General features: G+C 33.1%; 2 protein-coding genes across 2 annotated transcripts; one reads left to right on the forward strand and one right to left on the reverse strand.

Annotated features, from left to right (window-relative positions):
• Positions 1-7,114: 7,114 nt before the first annotated feature.
• Positions 7,115-12,334, reverse strand: LOC114423719 (RPM1-interacting protein 4-like). Its single transcript, XM_028390578.1, has 4 exons — positions 12,055-12,334; positions 7,932-8,453; positions 7,577-7,765; positions 7,115-7,466 (listed from the first exon to the last, which is right to left on the reverse strand). Exons 1-4 carry the CDS (start codon positions 12,058-12,060, stop codon positions 7,437-7,439), a joined length of 747 nt encoding a protein of 248 aa, XP_028246379.1. The 5' UTR covers positions 12,061-12,334; the 3' UTR covers positions 7,115-7,436.
• Positions 12,335-12,965: 631 nt separating this feature from the next.
• Positions 12,966-18,518, forward strand: LOC114423720 (B-cell receptor-associated protein 29-like). The gene is made up of 2 exons (XM_028390579.1): positions 12,966-13,916; positions 17,802-18,518. The coding sequence occupies exons 1-2, from the start codon at positions 13,631-13,633 to the stop codon at positions 18,170-18,172; spliced, it is 657 nt and encodes a 218-aa protein (XP_028246380.1). The 5' UTR covers positions 12,966-13,630; the 3' UTR covers positions 18,173-18,518.
• The last annotated feature ends 1,261 nt before the right edge of the window (positions 18,519-19,779 follow it).

A 19,779-nucleotide genomic window follows, 5' to 3' on the forward strand; every position in this document is an offset into this window, starting at 1 on the left:
TAAATTGAACTTGTTAATAAAGGAAGTTAATAAGGATATGTGAATAGCAGACATAAGTTCTATCTTGTAAAAATTATCTTAGGGTGTTTTCCCAAGAATATTCAAGAAAAATTAAAGTTCAGGTATGGGCATTATGAATACCAATGGATACTCCAATGAAGCATCTTGAACTATGGTTTCTGTAAAGGGAGTAGTAATATATCTTAGGTCTCATGTTCCAAATGAAACTTTTGGTGGGCCAACTACTTTGTTAATTGTTATGTCTCTTGCTACAAACTATCTTCTGGCCCTTGGTAAATTTTAGGTCTTTTTTCCTACAGTGATAACTTCCTTGACGATTTCCAACTGGACAGATTTGATCACATGGAGCCGCCTGCAAGCCTGTCAAACTTTGACTTTTGTGGTTATAATGAGAGATACAGACCTGCTGGAAGTGGAGTTTAGTTTACTCATTGTCATAATGGTTTCGAATCTCATCATATAATATTTGTTAAACTGCATATGTAAATTCATTTTTTCTGTGACTTTTATGAAGGTTTACATTTTGGGGTAATGCCCCCTGGAAGAAAACAGGTGTTCATAAATTGTTTAGAGCTCCTTTGCTTTGGTGTGGTGAAGAAAGTTCCTGTTTCTGTTTGGATCTTTATTTGGGGACCTTAGTCATGTTTATTATGTCTATTGATTATGATTGTTTTTGGCTTTTTGCTCTTGATTGTCTCATTGTTGTGAGTGCTAGTGTCAGCAACTGCTGCATGAGTTAGAGTGATTACATTTCATCCTCCTTTCTGTAACTGCTTCATAGTGGCACCATGCTTTTATTAGGAAAAAAGGTAAATACTGTTACATTCCAATCTCAAACTTAATTTAGTTACCCTGAAGTCCTGAACAAGCCACTCATATTGTATCGTTATTATTGTGATTTTCCACATTATTTCTACAGTAATTTTTATTTAACATATAACTAATATATGGCCAGCTTGCCCATTAAGATATGTGGATTAACATTTTTTTATGACTTAGGTTTTTGGAGTACATGTATGCACATCCATGAAATAATTGGAAACTGTTTAACATTCCCTTGGTTTCTAGGGAATTGAAGTCTAGCAAAGCTGAATAGTCCTAATGGATTATCATTATTCCAGTCTACACTTTCAATTTATTTCTATTAAATGTACCTCAATCTAAATTATTATAAGAGATGTTGCCGAGTGCTTCATAACTCAAGCAATTTCATCAAAATATTCTGTTGTTCAATGGTTCCAAATCTATCTCTATTTCACTAGTCTGTTCTTACTTTTAGCTGCTCTTTGTAATTGGTGTGATACCTGGAAAGGAGATAAGTTCTGTAGTAGTTGCAGACAAGCACGGTATTGCTCTGAGAGATACCAGATAGCTAAATTGCTTAAATGAGTTCATTAATTTTCTTTCCTTTAATTTGGCTCCTCTGATGTTCTTTCTTACTTTCAGTTTATTGATCGTGAGTTGGCACTCAGCATAAAATTGCTCACCAGCAGATAAAACTCTCCACCTGTTTGTGCACCCAAAAGTGGAACCACACCTCATTGGAGTCTCATAGGTCAGTGGTTTAAGATTTGCATACTTTACAAGGGATTATTTGCTTGTTGATAATGTAATTAAAATATTAGTTACTTTTAGATTAAGTAAAAAATGATTAAATTAATTATAATATTGTGTATGCATACCAATCTAATCCTTAATAAAAAGGAATGAATGTGACAACATTTGAATTTGTGTCGGCAAAGAAACTGTAAGTCTTAACACGCTTGACATTTTTACAAGATAAACACAAACAGGTCATTAGAGGTTACTGTAAAATTTGGCTACTGGCTATTTAGTGTCTTGTTCGTTTTCATTTTGATATCATTAGTTCATTACCATACAGTTGAAAGCAACAATGTGTGGCCTGAGTTTGAGATCATCATCGGAAGTGATAGATACTGAATATATTATAGCTAATATTTTGATCTCAGAGAAGGATTGATGACACAATGAATTCACATGGGTAACTTTCAGCAATTATAGTTCATTTTTTTCATTAAGATTGTATTTATTCAAATATATTAATTGCTAATTATATTGCCTGTGAATAGGGTGATGATAATAAAAGCAAATAATGGAGTGCTGAACTTTGGGGAATGGCCTTATGTGCCCTTATGTTGAATAAATTAAAAAGATTTTTTTAGTTAAAAAAATAATTTTAGAAAATGGTGAGGTTTCTATAATTAAATAAATAAGGAAAAATAACTGTATTAAAATAATTAAAATAATGGTTTGAAGGAAAAAAAATAATTTATTTATTTGATAGAAAATAAAATAAAGTTTCTTTTTATAAAATAAAAATAAATAAATAAAGTAAATAATAGGTTGTGAGTACCCTAACTATAAATAGAGACATGTTAGGTCAGTTTTTAAACTGACGATAGACTTTACGTCTCTTCTTCTCAGTTTCGTTTTCTCTTTTTTCCTCTCAAAACTCTATTTTTTTTTTCTCTTTTTTCCTCCTAAAACTCTCTATTTTTCTCGCATATACTTAAACCTGTCTTAGTAAAACAACGATTTTGGACTCATTAACCGTTGGATTGTCGTGATATTTCAACACCAAGTTCGCAACTCATTTCTGAGCATTCTCACCGTTGAAAATTGTGAAAAAATGTTAGAGCTAAGAGAAATGTCTATCGCATTGTAGCTTTTTCTTTTTCGTAGAGACTCAAAACCTGTCTAGTAAAACTACGATTCTAGACTCGTTAACCATTGGATCATTGTGTAATTTAGACATTTGGTTTGCAATTCAATTCTACACACCTTCACCTTTGGGATTTGCGAAATAATATTCATAGAGAGAGAAAAGTGAATTGCACGAAGATAGTACAAAATGAAGACTTTAATCGTTTCTCCTTCTCTCTAACTTTTGAAAATCCTATCAGAGCAAATAAGAGGAAAAACTCAGGGAATCTCAAGAAATTGCTAGAAATGCCCGTTTAGAGGTAAGGGATGTCTCCATCGCAATTAGAGTTAGAATGAACATGTGTAGGGATCTCTAGGGGATCAAATTGGGATTTATTTTGGGATGTTTATTGAATTATAATTTTCCTTTACACTTATAAATATAATATTGTTGTGTTGATTGACTAATTGATGTCCTAATACGAATTGGTTGATAAACTTGAGTGCTTTTGGTGTTTTTATATTTTTGACCTATAATTTGATTCATTGATTTTAATATGATTGTGTGGAATTGTTTGAAGGGTTTTACTTCCCATATTGTGAGAAACATTTTGTATAAACTGTTACATTGAGATTATGAAATTGTGATTCAAATTGTGAGTAAGTGACAAATGAACCTGTGATGAATGGTGAAATACATGTGTATTGAGATGTGTGTATTGAGTTGTGAATTGTGCAATCACACAATTGTAAGACTCTTTAAAGGCGACAAATTTTTGAGCAACGAGTATTGTGATGAGATCCACTGTGGGGACCCAACGAATTTAATCACAAGTGCGATGTGATAAATTTTTTTTGAGAACAATTAAGGAGTCATGTGTATTGCATAGTTCATAGGTAAAGTGTATATGATTCATGAGGTGTGATAACATGTTTAATTGAGATTATATCATTGTGATTGAGATCGAATGTATGTGAAAAATTGAGTATGTATTGACTTGTAATATATATGTGCATTGAGATGTTGTGTGCATTGAATTGTAGTACAATCACACAACTATAAGATCCTTTAAGGGCGACGAGTTAATGCGCAACGAGTATTGTGATGGGAATCACTGAGGGGACCCGACGAGTTTAATCACAAGCATGACGAGATAAAATTATTTTGAAAAAAATTGAGGAGTCGTATGTTTTGTACAATTCATAGATAAAGTCTGCGTGCTAAAATGTTTTTTGGGTTGAACTTGAATCAGGAGGAAGAGGCCCTAACAGACTCTTCGGAGTGTAGGCCTTGAGGGTAAATACACCCGGTTTGAGTGCTCCTTTCAGCTTGTGCCGATCCCACATGGTTGGAACATTCTCGCAAAACAACGTAACCCCGATTGGTCTCCCTATGATTTTACCTAGTGAGAGTGACCTGACTTACTAGTGCGTGGTTTGTCTTGTCATGTACTCTTAGGCGCCTGACGAGATTTTTCACTGACATGTACTACATTGCATATAGGATTTAGTCTTAGTGTATCTATTGCATAACACTTGTGTATTGATCGATATTGATTGATTTAGTGATATTGTGTTTTGATCCTTGAGTATATGAATGAATGATGTGAAAATAAATAAGACGTGTTGTGTTGTGATGTAATGTTACGCGACAAAGTGATGGAATGACGTGAGCACTATGTTTAAGTAAGTTATATTTTGTTTATATGATATGTATATCTACATGTTGTCTTGTTTCTCTTTATTAATTAGGAATGTGATAACTCACTCCCCGTGTGCTGTTTGTGTTTGGATCTCATGATGATGTTGAACCTTGTGTTCATGGGAGCAGATGGTTAGGTGGATAACTATGAAAAATCTCATGCTAGAGGACACGGGAACACGATGCTCTGATAGGATGTGACATTGAGGTATATGTTTTTATATTAATTACATGAAGTCTTGAAGAACCTTATTTTGAGACGAGATGGTTTATTATTTATTTAGACAAGTTTTATTATGATGTTAAAAAAATAAATGTGAGTCTTTTATCCTTTTGAAAGGTTTTTATTTAAATGTGTTTTAAAAACTTTTAATTAATTTTGATTTTTTATTTTTTTTATTATTAGTATATATGTGAGGGGTAGGAGGTGTAACCTAGTATTTTAGAGCTACCAACCTTATTGAACGTGCTCCATTACAGGATGTTATTGGTAGTTAAGAGAGAAGTAATTAGTTAAGTGTTACTTTCCATTCCGTTAGGATCAGTTACTTTGTTAGAATTTGTTAATAAGCTCAATAAATAGAGCATAACTGTATATGCTCATAGTCAATTTTTCAATATAATTCCTTTTTAGTATTCTCAATCTTCAAGCTTCTTGTTTCTTCATTCATTCTCCATCTCTGATTCCTAGTATGCTGTATTTGTATAACCTGATACCAGTTAATGTTGAAGTAGGTGGTATGGAAGTTGGAATTTAGATTATGCATATCTTAATTGCCCACAAAATCCGTAATTATATTAAAGGTGCATTTGCTTTGATAATCATATTCTTATGACGTGAGGTAAAAATCTTAACCATGGACAACCTGATTGGTGGTATTGATTTTATCAAATATAATATTGTCGTGCATGCATGTGAAGCCTATTTGACTTACAAACACGAACATGGGAGGGTTCAAGCTTATTTATTTTTCACTGCCATATAGTGAAATTTCTGTTTTTTAGTTTTTGGGCACAAATTATAGGAATCTCTTCATTTTACTTCATCAATTGAGGATCACGGCAAAGGATTGTGTAATATATATATATATTTTTCTCATACAAAAATGAATAAGCTATTATTAGCATTTGTTTGTTTGTTTTACTTATATCAGGAGTGCTGACAATACTCTTTCAATATAACCAAGTATAGGTTCTTTTTCTATTTTCGCCTAGAATCCTTGTTGTTTCGATAATTATTTATTGTTAGAAACCTATCTGTAGACGTGATTTTGGAATAAACAAATTTTCTGAAGGGAGAAATAGAATTTAAACGTAAAAGTCAATGACACCATAGAAATGAAAATGAAGACGGATTCTGCTGTAAGTTCTTTAAATTTTTTCTCAATATACTTATAATATAATTGCGGTTTTTTTTAACATGTTTCTTCTTCTGATTTGAACAGTACAATTATCCTTAAGTATTACGTTATAATTCTTTTCTTTATATGAGATATTCTTGGATGGAATCAAACTCAACATCTCATTCTCACACACAATCACTTGTGGATGCACGTTGCTTGTTGTGAGGGTAACTTCTCCCACAAAGTAAATATTTTTACTTAAATATATTAAAAAATTGTTGTTTTTTCATCGTAAAAAAATAAATATTGCTCCCGTAAAACAATTTGTAAGATAAAAGAAAACAAAAATTGAAAGAAAAAATAAATTGATATTAATTTTACTCTTTTATATTTGTTAAAGTTTAAGTATTTTGGTTTTCTTTTTTATCATAAGATTGTGTATCGTGTTGTGTAAAAATTTATAACATTTTTCGTTTATATATATAAATTATTTCTTTGTCCCACTAAAAAAAATTATGATCCGTCATTGCACACAATCATTAAAAAATTGACAAATGATAAAATATAAAGAAAAGTAAAAATATTCTTCATTTATTAAATTTAATTTGATTTTATCTAATAAGAAAACAATATAATTAATTTTCTTTAATAAAATTTTAATATGTTAAATGTTTATAGAATGATAAAAATAATGATTTCTCTTGTTATCTTTTGTTTATGTGAATAAAATAAAATATATAACCCACTAACCAAAAGAGAAGTTTTATAAATATATTTTCTATGTATTAACATAATTTATTATTATAATTAATAATTTATTTTACAATTTATTAACATAATTTATTAATAATTTCTAGAATGTGGTGCAGCAACATTCTAGAAGCAGAATCCACGAATCCTCTGTGCCGTTAGGGGCTGTCTCCATGTTAGCACAATGACCAAATTCCTCCAAGGCATATAATGTCAAAATCTGTTAGAATTTGTATCTAGAATTTGCAGTAGAACATATATATATATATATATATATATATATGAGGATATGTAATTCTAATGGGCAAGCAATATAATCAAAAAATTCCTCTCCTTAATCTCCCTTTTCTGGAGGTCTCCTAGTCCTCGAATTCTAGGAACCAGTGAGCAGAACTTTTGCTCATAACAACTTGGTGCTTTCATTAAACGAATTAACATATGGTCTAGCAATAACAAAAGTGCAAAGAAGGATGGTGGGGGAGCATAAAGGTCAACAAGAATTGACAACTTCAAACAGAACATGAACTCATTTAAGAACCTACACATAGACCAAGGAAAAATTTATTTCTTGAAACAGTTTGTTATTGAATAGGATCAATTTGAGTTAAGCTACACGAGATCAACACAATAAGACTAGAATCACAACCAAAAGAATTGTATAATAAATCTTGTATTTCCCAGCTAAATACAGACAAATCGAGTTATAAAGCGTGGCAATTACATAACAAAATAAAAAATAGATAAACAGGACAAATCACAATCTTCCACACAAAGTGTCTCTATTGACCAAAAGACAGAGGAAGAAAAAGGCAAAAAATTAAGACAATTGTTCTTCAATGATTTTTTTCTAGGAAGACAGAGCCTTGAATATTTACAAGTGCTACACACACCTCATGGCCATTCACAACACTATTTTTATCTCTTCAGTTCAGATTATAATTCATGCTTCACATAAATCATTTTTTGCCCCAGCAAAAGCAGCAACTCTGTACAAGCAAAGATAAAAACAAAGAGAAGCAATGAAACACCAGTATGGTGATGAAAATTCAAGTTACAGATGTACTGTACAATCATTAAACAGGTGTTGCAGGCATACCTGAGCTTTGTCGTTGGCACGTTGATTCCGAGCAGCATATTGTCTCCCATTAGGTGTGCCTGGCACGTGTCCAGCCCCCACTTGTTTCTCTTCCCGCACTTTGTTGAAAATGTGAGTGTAGCCATCAGCTGATGCAGGGTTGCTCTCATCCCACTCACCAAACTTTGGAACAGCAGCACCTTCATCAGGCTGCCAAATCAGAATGCCACAAATCAGAAATTATTTGCAAAGGAATGTCTAATAAAGACTCCAAAATGAAATCCTTACATATTTGCAAAATGATCAATCATTGATGCAATATTCATGATTTTTACATTTCATGCCACATATAAAATGGGACAATTAGAAAACGTACAGTTTCATCCCCTCGGTAAGATGGTCTCAATCGGGACCTTCCTGGGGTACCATGGCTGCTATCATATGAATTTTTTCCTTCCCAAGAAGGACTATCTCTGCCAGGGGTTTTTGCCTGGCGATGAAGGGGTGAACGGTCAATGTTGTGCTCAGGCCCAGTACTTTGTCTTGAAGGTCTTTTACGGTTGTCAGCAGAACCTACTCCATGACCTCGATGGGAAGAATCACCGCCACCATGGCGAGCTGGAGAGTCAGTAAATTGTTTAGGATCACCATCCTCCCTACTCTTTTGTAACTCATGTGTTGTTCTCACTGATCCCTTTCCAGATGGATCCTCTGAATGAACTCTGGGTTTTGAATGGGGTAGGTCAGCAGAAGAAACTATGTCCGAATTTTCCTTGGTGTCATTTGGATTAATCATCTTTGAACCAGACTGACCTTTCTGGGCTTTGTCAGAATGAGCTGTGTCTAAAACGTTGTCTTCACTCTCCTGATTGCCAAACTTTGGAACATTAGAATGTTGCTGTCAAATAGAAACATTGAAAAGATCCTATCAATTAACTGATAAGAGTCTTAAATGCTAATGGATGTCATTCCAGTATCAAACTCACTTCAGAGTTATCAACAGAGAAAAAACAGAGAAAGGAAACAAAAGACATGGCTCCTTTTGATTTTCTTTGCAATAAGGATCATCTTTACATACTGCAGGAGATTCAACATGTTACAAGGTTTTTCCATTGCAAAATGGTAGTGTTCTGAAAATGGCGGCACTCAACAGTAAATATACCATACACTGGGATATATTTCACTTTGACTGTAAAATGATAGAACACATCACAGAGGATACCATCCAATTCAATTTAAGTTTACGAGATTTCTGCTCAGAATGTGTGTATATTGTATAGATGAAGAAAGAAGCAAACAAAAAAGCACCTTGGTGAAGCATAGAGTACTACACTTTCCCAAAGCAAATGCAATTTTAAACATTGAACTACAAAATTCTAGCATCTCTATAAGCACAGTAAATTACTACAGGCATTGCACACCCACAAACAAAATTTCTCCATCTACTTGTTTCTCATCCATTACCAACCATCAAAATCCCCAAATGGTGGAAGGATTATGCAGAGAAAAGCTCCAAATAACCTTTTCCAAATCGTCCATGCAACTGAACAATTCAAAACATATTAGAATGGATAATCAAAATCAAAAATTGATAATTCCATATTTTAGGATATGAAGTTTTACTTGCTCCCCAGTCTTGTAAGTGGCAAAATATTATTCATGACCTATGTAAAAACAATAAAGAAGATACCATGAAAGTACCATATGAAAAGTCTTTTTTTTGTGAATGTATGTGACTAGGGAAGGAGGCATGGAAAAATGGAATTCACAGGGATCAAATCCCCCAACCAAAGAATAACTTCATCTCTAAGGTTTGCACATATTCAAGAACATTGCCAACAAACAGGTGCCAAAGAAGCAAGGCTATTATTATTCTATAATTACATTAATAACATTATATAACCACCCAGGATCTTTCAGAAGGTCTGATAGAAACTCAAAATACAAGTTTTAGTGCTGTTGTTATATAAAGTTATAAATAATTTTCTAGGTCTAATCTTTATAAAAATCTCTTCATCCTACAAGGCTGATTCATGAAAATTTGCTTGTTGAAATTCAAGTTTTAGTGCTGTGTTATTAAAAGTCATAAATAATTTTCTAGGTCAAATCTTTTAGACAGTCTCTTAAATTCATCCTAAAAGGCCAAATCCTAAAAATCTGCTTGTTGAAGTTAGTTCAATTATATTTTCATAAAGTTCAATTTAGATTTCTTGATTGCAGTTTCATAAAGCTGGAGGTTGTTCAAACCAGCATACCATGGATTTAATTTACAAACCCTAGATTTAGTTTACAAACCTAACAATTTCACTTCAACAGATACATATTTGCAAAATCATTACAACTTAAATCACAGAAGCATTATTCATCTTCACTCTCATGAGTCTCATCTCTTCCATCAGACCATCCATTATATATTAAAAATTTGTTGCATACACTGATACCACTGAAAGTTACCAACTAACTGAAAGTCAAAGTCATATAATATAAAGCAGTAAATTCCCCGTCAAAATTATTATGCTGTCAGTTGATATTACATAAGAGTCATAACTATTTGGAAAAGCTGAAAAGGTCTTATAGTGTGTTTGGATAGCACCAAGAATCAATTCTACTTCTCAAAAGTCAAAATCAAGGTGGTACTGTGAAAAAGTAGAAGCAACTATTTGATGCTTTACCTTCACCATGAAAAAATAATTGATTATTTCTCACCATTAATCTATTCCAAACATACTATTAGTAATCTTCTTGGGAAAGAAAAGATCAAAGGTGCCTTTTACTTTGTTTAAAAGGCCAAATACATTTGAGATACAGCTGACAATTGAATTATCCAGATCTGCAAGTATGGGTATTAAATTAAAAAGGCAAGTTGGTGCTACAAAGCTCCAGACATGGTGGGGTCCAGGGAATGGTTTACCCATTAAGGAAACAAAAAAAAGATGGTTATGTTGGATGGAGCTACTTTGGAGCTAGGATCTGTTGATCAGTGTGAGTATTAAATTAGTGATTAGTCTATTAAAAAATGCATTATTAGAGGGTTCAATTTCCCTAATCACCTCAGTGATCTTACCATGTTCATGCATTATGTTGGACCACCACCAAAGTGGAGAACTTTAACTTCTATTTTCTTTTCCTTTCTGGCTTTTCATCTTTAAAAAACATGTTATGTTATATTAACTATAGCATGGTTTTTATAAGATTGTGAGCCAACTATGAGAAAGAAATTAGCAAATTAGATAAAGTTCCTATTTTCTTTGTTATGCCACTGGATCATCAGATCCTAGCTCCAAAGTAATTTTATCCAGCATAGCCTTTTTTTTAATGTTAATAGTTGGTAATTTTGGTTGTCTTTTTTTTGCTTACCTGAACAAAGTTGTAGACAGAGCTTTTCAAAGTTGCTCAGACATTTCTAGCAAATATATAAGGCCTACTATAGTTATTAATTTTTGCAAGAAATAAAAATCATAGGCTTCTCAGGCTTCTGAATTAACCAAGATTGGTTCATTGCCTCATTTTGGACTTGATATATAAGGATAGGGATACAAAATATAGGTGAATTAAAATGTGTAAATTATATCACACAATACTTTATAAAAGCAAACTTTGATGGGAAGTGGGAAAAGCAACCATTCAGGGCATATGCTTCCCCCCTTTATATATAGAATATTAAAATATCTCTAAAACAAATTTAAAAAAAGAAAAAAGAAGTCTTTGTTAGTTTGTTATTGTTGTTAATTTGTTAATCTGGATCCCTAAAATATGCAGAAATTAAAATCCAACAAGATATAGCTCCATTCACTCAATAACATAGCACAATTCTATAATATCAGCTTTATTTTTATATTAGTTACATGTTGTCAAGTTTTTAGTTTTACTATTGTTAACTTTTAGACACAGGATTGAATGTGCATCACCAACCTGTACTAAATTAAAAAAAAAATACAAATAGCAGACCTGGTAGTTTTTCTATGTTAATTCAACCAAGATTTATATTTAAGAGTAAGAATTCTTGTTTTTCCGATGATGCTAATAGTAATGCACACACAACTCAGAACTGGGTACTTGATGCAACCTAAAAAAATTAAGAAGTAAAAAAATCCATGAAAACAAAACAAATGTATTCCATAAGGCTAAGTTAAAAATTCAACGCAGCCCCTAATTTATGAGGCTAGTTTCCACCATAAACTCAGAAATCATACATGTTTAAATGAATTGCCTAATGATCACAATCAGCAGAGAAATAATGGGATGGCAAAACAGAAAAAGAATCAAATTTTGCCAAACTGTATCAAAGCTTCAGAACATGGAAGGTATAAACAGTAAAGAGAAAAAAAAAAGAAACAAACTAAAAATAAAAAGGAGACACACTTAACAAGAGATTACAACATAATGCAAGAGATTGAAACTCTGACTCCCTACCCTTTTCCTCAAATTTTGTCAGCAGCAAGAGAGACACACAAAACAAAGAAAAGTGAAAGATGAGAGAGAAAATTGAAAGAACTCACAGCCATTCTTGCTAAAAAAAAGACACTATCCAGAAATTGTAGAGATGAATTGTTGAAGGAAGTTGAGATTTTTCTTTGAATCAGAGCCTGGAAAGGTGAAAGCTGAGATAACCCAACAAGCTCTTCCACGGACTGCAAAGACCCCGTAAGAGAGAGAGAGTCGGAAGCTTAGAGAAAGGTTTATGAACCACTAACCGGGGCCACCGGTAATGTTTGAACATTTTCTTTCTCTCTGTAAATTCTATGTTTCTTCTGCTTCAAAGTCCTTCTTCTCCTTCTAGAGTCGCGGCCTTCACATTGTTACGTCACTTAAATATGTTTTTCATTCTAGTAATTGTTTTTTTTTTTTAAAGAATTTCATTGTAAGTTGATTTTTCAAATTTTGGTTTTTATAAGATTGTGTTTTTTGAATTTTGGTTTCTAAAAGTAATTTTAAATTTAAGAAATATATATCTTAATTCAACCATGTCTACTTTGGCTTCATATATATATTGAATTTGTGTAAATGTTGACCAAAAGAAGTAAAATGGGTTAATATGAACTCAAAGAGCTATATAAAAATATGAGTTAGTTCAGCTTAATTCATTTTTCACACTTCATCTGATCCATTTATTTTCAGAGCTCTAATCAATTAGATGTGATAAATATGTAAACTATTTTAAAATCTTATCATCACATGTCATGATCTTTTATTGTATAAATTTAGGATTTGAGAGTTTTTTTTTTCTAAATGCAAGTTTAAATTATTTCATCTAAATTTCTAATTTTATTTATTTATTTATGTATTACCATTTTGGTTTAACATATGTTAATATTAACATTTAAAATATATTTTTTGTTCACTATACTGAAGTAGTAAGTTATTAATAATGTCTGCACTTTATCTATACTTAATAAAGTAGTTTTGTTCGCTAGTCGTAATGTGGAGATCTTGAATCGAAAATGAAGTGATTTTTGCATTTTACTGAAAAAGAAAAATTGACTGAAGACACAAACAGAAGACATCACATTCACACAGGCGGTGCGCTGTTGACATGCTTGACCGAGACTCAGTTCAATTCGTGATTCGTCACTTTTTTCTTGACACACCTTTCTCAATGGACCAAGCCCATTTTTGGAGCCTACGCATACACACACAACACAAACCCTCTATACCAAAAGTTTCTTCTTTCAAAAGGGTTTATTTAAAGACCTTTCCTTTACCAAACTTTGTCTCTTTCTACTTCAGCCATCTCTTCTTCTGCCTCATCCTGCGCCAGTGGAATTTTGAGCCTTTCCCTCGAAATCAATGCATGTAAAGACTCAAGCTTTGATGCCGCATATTGGTTTTTCATTTGCACATTCATGTGGGTCATTGTGTGCTTCTCTTAGTTTCAGCATAGTGGCAAAATGGTCTGTGTTTGTTTGATTTGAGGGTAGTAGCTTTGTGTTCTTTTTCATATTGAGGCATGAATTTTCTTGTGGGGTAGATTTTGATCTTCAAACCTTAAGTGATAGCACCCCATTTGGCAAAAGTGAGGATTTCAGTGAATTGTAGTGAAGTGGGCATTTTTTGTTTTTTGAAAAAGGCAAAAGGATGATTCAGTTGTTGTTCTTGGTGATTTTTGTTGAGGGGGTTCTGGCATTTCTTTTGTTGGTGAAGATAGGACCTTTGAGAGATCTTGTGATAAAGAGCCTGGATCAGTTGAAGATGGGGAAGGGTCCAGCTACAGTGAAAACCATTGCTGGTACCATGTCTGTGATTCTTCTTTCAAGTCTCATGAGCATTATCAAGATCCAGAACAAAGGTGCTAAACTCGGTACTATGTCGCCCATGGATCAAGTTCTATGGAGATCTCACTTGCTCGAGGCTTCACTCATGGGTGTGTTCATACTCCTTTCATCTGTGTCATTTGCATCCCTGTTTATTGTTTTAGTACACTTTATGATTTTTCTTAGTTTTGAGGCACCAAGTGTTGCATAGAAGTGTTGATGTGCATTTTATCTTGACCTTTCTATAGTCCGGGCTTCAGTTGAAGAAGGGTGTCCTTTGTTGTATGATGTTTTTAAAATTGATTAGTTTTTGATAAATTTTTTGGCTTGCCATTTATGTCAGTTCTAAACTACAAGGATTAGCGTTAATGCACATGCTAGTTCCTAAAAACAATGTTTTAAATTGTGGTTGTAGTTCTTTGCAGCTGTTGTAGGTTGATGTGGTGATACCGCGACCACATCTGGTTATGTGGTTGGCTGGTGATTTAAGACCTTTCATGACAGATGACAAAATAATGTGCTAGGGTGTTGCAGGTCCATGGTTTTATTCTAATAGTTTTTCTCATGCAATGAAAATGTGTGTGTAGATAGTAGAAGAACATTCTTCTGCGTATGGCTTTTGTGGTTGGTGGTATCTTTCTTTAAATTGATGTGTCAGGTTCACCAAAAATGGTCGAATTTATTAATATCTCTGTATAACTGTTAGATTTGAGCTCTGTTATTGAACTTGTTCTAGAAAATGTATTTATAATCTCTTCAATTTACAAAGAAACTGAAAAGGGATACTGGTCATTATTAAGTTGCTATTAGAAAATTGACATACAAAAGGTTCCTTTTGTTTCATTACTCAACATAGTTCTGATTCTTAATCTTTCCGAATTTAACTGTGTCTTATTTGGTGCTCATGCAACATGGTGTTATGTGTTGTTAGAAAACCCCCTATTAGGAAGTTCTATGTTAGGTGAGCTAGGAGAGACAGTTAGTAGGACCTGGAAGAGTGTTTGGAATTTGGATACAGAATTTTAAAATGTCATAAATTTGGAATGCAAAGTAAGTCAATAGAAAACAATCAAATTTCATTCAATTGTAAAATAACTTGTTTGGCTTATTAATCTTTGGATGGACTTTGCAGAATAAATACAATTTTTGTTTTTTTAGCTTGTTTTCTATCTCCTCATTTTCTCTCTCTGCCACACCTAACATCCAACGCCAAGCATTGCAGCAGCTGCACAACTGCTCCAGCCTCAGTCTGATAATTACGAGCAAAAGGGGAAAATATAATACCATTAATAATTGGCATAATTAATACTAAAAGGAAAGAAACTTCGTCGATTCAACAAATTCATTGAGGATGATGAAACACTGTCGTCTGGCTGCTCGGTGGTGATCCTCGACTGGCTGTGGTGTTTAAGCTCAGGGAGATGATTGAGGGAAACTTGCTGGGAATATTAGATTCTCTTCGTTGTCAGTTTGTTTTGAATCTCTTCATCGTCAGTTTGGATTCCGTGGAGAGATGGTTGCTAGAGGGTTGGGGTTCTGGCAAGGAAGGTTTGCCGGAGAGAAGCCAGTGACAGACGGCTGGTGGAGGGTTAGGAGAGCAGGCCCAACGAGATGCTTCTTCTGTTGAGATGGAGATGGAGAATGAGGAATTTAAAAATTTCCCCTATTTTGGTGGGATTTAAATTGAAATTCCTAATTTTAACAAAGAATTGCATTGCTGCGAATTTCATTGAATAGTAATTAGAATACCTTAAAAAATTACGTTACTCTCTTAAAGTGTCTTATCCAAACACAGGAGGAGGGAATTGTAAATTTGCAATAGGAGAATAAAAATGGAGGGGGGGGGGGGTGTTAGAAGAGGATGGTTGTCTCATGAATTCTCATTGTAAATGGATTAGTGCTCTCATGTTCTTCATATGATTAGTTTTATGTATAAAAGTAGCAAATAGCCTTAAAATCACTACTAAAAGTAAACCTAAATTGACAATGCATAAAACTCATAAATCACAACCTAACAGTTCCAAATATATAAACATAAGATTGGAAAAATGCTAGTTGTAAACATAAAGAACAAAGAACACAAAGGCGTGTATATGAAGTTGTCAAACGTTTCCCACTGGTAAACATTTTCAACCAGTGTGCAACAGTAGCACAGTGAACAAAACAGAGTAGTGATTGTTGGGAAGTCCCACATCGCCTGCCTCAACTTTTGGAGTACAGTTTATGTATTTGTCGAACAACTTCACTTAATGTCAATTGGTTTTATGATTAAACCTAACATAGTACTAGAGCCTATAGCTCATCTTCATGAATCACTACCTATTTTGATAGGCTCACTTGTTCTGGTAAACATCTGTGGAGGGGGTTGTTGGGAAGTCCCACATTACCAGCCCCATTTCTTGGGCAATTGGTTGTAAGATGAAATCTAACACATAATTAATAGGTTTACATTTAAAAAAATAATTTGTGTTGGCTTTAGTCGAGTCAACACCTTCATATAGGTCGACATACTCTAGTATTAAAAACACATTCATCTTTTTAACTCAGAAAAAAAGGTGAATATGCAATGTGTGTGTGTGTGTGTGGGGGGGGGGGGGGGGGCGGCGGGGGCGGGGGAGGGGGAGGGTGTCTTCATGTGTGCTATACTTTGGACATTAGGTGTCCGAGTGTCCATGTCGCATTTGTGCTCTGATGAACTCTGAACAAAAGAACACGATCCCAAGTCCAGAACAGAACTATAGAAGAAGCTGGTCAGTCAGAGAGGAACCTAGATGAACTCAGAACCAAACAAGACAAAATGAACAGAGTGAGACAATGAAGATAAACCCAGTAATCCTGAATCTTGAAGAGAGCAGATGAAATGAAAAAGCGGCCGAAAATGAGGCAGATTATGCTGCCTTAGAATTTACATTTGATGGGTTAAAAAAACAGGATGGTCGGGTCAAAGTTTTTTTAATGAAAAAAAGGGGTTTCATGAAGCACGTTAAGATCGTGCATTTTAAGCGACCTTACATGTCAGTTCATTTGATTCCAAAGTTCCCACAAAATGAGCTGCTACATGGAATCAGGATTGCCCAGCCTTTAGAAAATTGTAACAAAACTAACAACTAACATTTGCTGATAATTTTTTTTTTTTGTAAAATTGTTCAGTGTTACATTAAAGATTGTGATTTTGATTTTTGGTGGCAGTATTGAAAACAGCTGATTAAGCAGTGTATAGAATTGAATAAGCTGAAACGGGATTTTGGTTGAATGATAATATAAAACATCATTTAATGGTATTATTGGTCTCATGCTTCACAATAGTCGGGTTGGAGAAATATCCATGAAGGTCAAAACATAATTAGGATGATGTAATGATACCAATTAATGCTTCTTAATGTGTGGCAAGTGCTTGATAACAAATACTATTATATGGGTTTTCATCTATTGGCTTTTGTACTGTGTTTTTAGTTATAGAGTTGTTTGTAGAAATTTCAGAAGTTCTGGTCTGGGGTTTTTTCTGTCTTGTGTTACACTTCATCTTAAAATATGGATAAATATTATAGGATAAGTATTGGAAGTATCTGCATCTGCTGTTGTGATTTTTTGCTTACTTATTTTTTTGGTAGAGATGTGGTGTTTTAGTTTCCCAATTGCCACATTATCATATGTGTTCTATTCTTCAAGTTTATTCTGTACTTGAGTTCATAATAAGCTTGATGCCTGTCCAATCTTATTTTTTTTCTAGATCTTGTCAAGTTTGATGCTGTGAGGACACTGGACACCAATTTTCTTTTATGTTTCTTAGGGCCTGTTTAGTTTAAGGAAATGATTTTGTTTTCATTAATAGTTACAAAAATCTAAACAGGAAATAAAGTGACACTTTTGTAGTTATTTGTGAAAACAGAAAATGAGACAAAAACATTTCCTGACACCGAGCAGACCCTTAGAATAAGCATATACATCTTAAAACTATATTAGCTTGGTTTAAATGAATTAATATGATCTTGCAGGTTTTACATTATTCCTTGGATTCCTAATTGATCGTACCCACCATTATCTTCAAAAACTTATTAATTTAAGGAGTAATGCGGGAGCTTCAAAAGAAGAATTGGAAAACCTTAAAAAAGAAACTGTCCAACTTAAAGAAAAGGATGAGAAAGCATCCAAGGAGATTAAACAGCTAAAGGAAGAACTTTCATGTCTGTCCAAAAGTTTGGAAAAGATTAAATCGGAATCTGAAGAGAAGGATAAGAAAGTCGAGACCGCCGAAGCACATGTTGCTTCCCTCCAAAAGCAAGCTGCAGATCTACTACTTGAATATGATAGACTCTTAGAAGAAAACCAAAACCTTCAGGCTCAAACACTGGGACATAAGAGTTGAGGAATGACTGAGATGCATTGATAAACAAAGTTTTGGGGTGAGACTTCATTAGGACCATCCCTAGTTTTGTTGCAAAATCTTTATTTTGGAAAAAAAAGAGTACTTTTTTTGTCCTTTTCGATATTGCAACATTGACCAAAAGAACTCTCTGCTTAAGTTTATAAGTTTTACAGTTCATTTTCAGTTTGTTCAAAATTTTGTTATTGGATCGTCGCTTTACAATTGCCCCATCTAGTTTTTGTTTTTGCCCCTTCCTTTTATTGTTTGGATGAATATATTTTAGTTGAAGGATTATTGGCGGGACAAATACTTCTCAAGAATTAGGAAAGGGTTTGTTGAATTTCAACCTAATAATTGTGCCCTGGGGTGCATCTGGCCATTCCATTTTGTGCATAAACATTAAACACACTTGTTAGGACTTAGGAGTTAGGAGTAATGTTGTTGGTTCTTCTACTATCTGCATTCTGCACCCATTTCATGTCAGGTAAAAAATGATACATTTGTCATCTAAATAATCTACATACAAATATGAGACATAGAAAACAATTAGGTGCAATATGCAGGGCCGTGTAGCCCACAAGGCAGTTTGTGTTTCATTTAAACATATAAAGACTTGTGTTTCAAACTTTTTACTATTTCAATTTAGAAATTAACATGCAGCATATTAATATGCAACATGTTTATTAGAATATCACGAATATCACTCATTAATTAATATATAACAAAAAAAATTGTGCAGTTTGTATTGACCTATTGGTTTTTTTATTTTTTATGGAAAGACCTATTAATTATTTGACTGAATTAAATAACACACTAATTAAAACTAATAATTGAATATAGTCTTTTAAATATAAGTTTACCATTTCTTAAGATAATTTAATTAAAGCTAATAATAATTTTATTATTGGGATTTAATTTGAACAATTTTTACAATATGAAACTTTTTTTAAAAAAAATATTTTGCATCCAAAAAATCTAATAGTATAGGTGAGGATAAATTAAAAAATATTGTATTAATCTTATTTTTTTAAAAAGATTTAGTGAATTTATTGAATACTACATGTAACACTTGTAACTGCCAAAAGAAAATCTTTAAAATTAGAATCGCTAAAAATTTATCTAAAAGCCAACAATATTATAAAATAGATTAAATAAATTAGCAACTTATCTACGAAGAATAAAATACTAAAATTAATTGATGAATTATTTTTCATCTCTAGTTTTTATGTCTAAGGTCTCATATTCTTTAGACACGGCCCGGCAGTATGCTGTTTCAGAATGTTATATGTTTGTGTCTATAATTTATATGCATCAGATTAGATTCACATGTAAGAGATTAGATTACATCTTTTATCTGAAAAGCTTATAGTTAAAATAAATAGAGAGCTTTAAGCTGCAATTGTTTTGTGTGGAAAATTCAACTAATCTAAACATAGAATGAAGTTTACCCAATTTGAAAAGATATGTTTCATTGTAACGTGATGTGTAGCAGCAGAGTCCCACAATGAATGCTGCTGCTGAGTTTGTCTATGTTGATGAGTCCCACATGGTAAGAAGCTGGGAGATTTTGATAGAAGCAAGAGTACAAAACAAGCCTGATTAGCAGC

This window comes from Glycine soja, chromosome 8, assembly GCF_004193775.1.
Source record: "Glycine soja cultivar W05 chromosome 8, ASM419377v2, whole genome shotgun sequence".
Classification (NCBI taxonomy): domain Eukaryota; kingdom Viridiplantae; phylum Streptophyta; class Magnoliopsida; order Fabales; family Fabaceae; genus Glycine; species Glycine soja.

Coding starts and splice junctions, on each gene's coding strand:
- LOC114423719 (XM_028390578.1), bottom strand. Junction 7,766..7,931: donor CTTACCGAGGGGATGAAACT/GTACGTTTTCTA, acceptor CTGATTTGGCAG/CCTGATGAAGGTGCTGCTGT. Junction 7,467..7,576: donor GTGCCAACGACAAAGCTCAG/GTATGCCTGCAA, acceptor TTGCTTGTACAG/AGTTGCTGCTTTTGCTGGGG.
- LOC114423720 (XM_028390579.1), top strand. CDS start 13,631: ATGATTCAGTTGTTGTTCTTGGTGATTTTTGTTGAGGGGGTTCTGGCA. Junction 13,917..17,801: donor GCTCGAGGCTTCACTCATGG/GTGTGTTCATAC, acceptor ATGATCTTGCAG/GTTTTACATTATTCCTTGGA.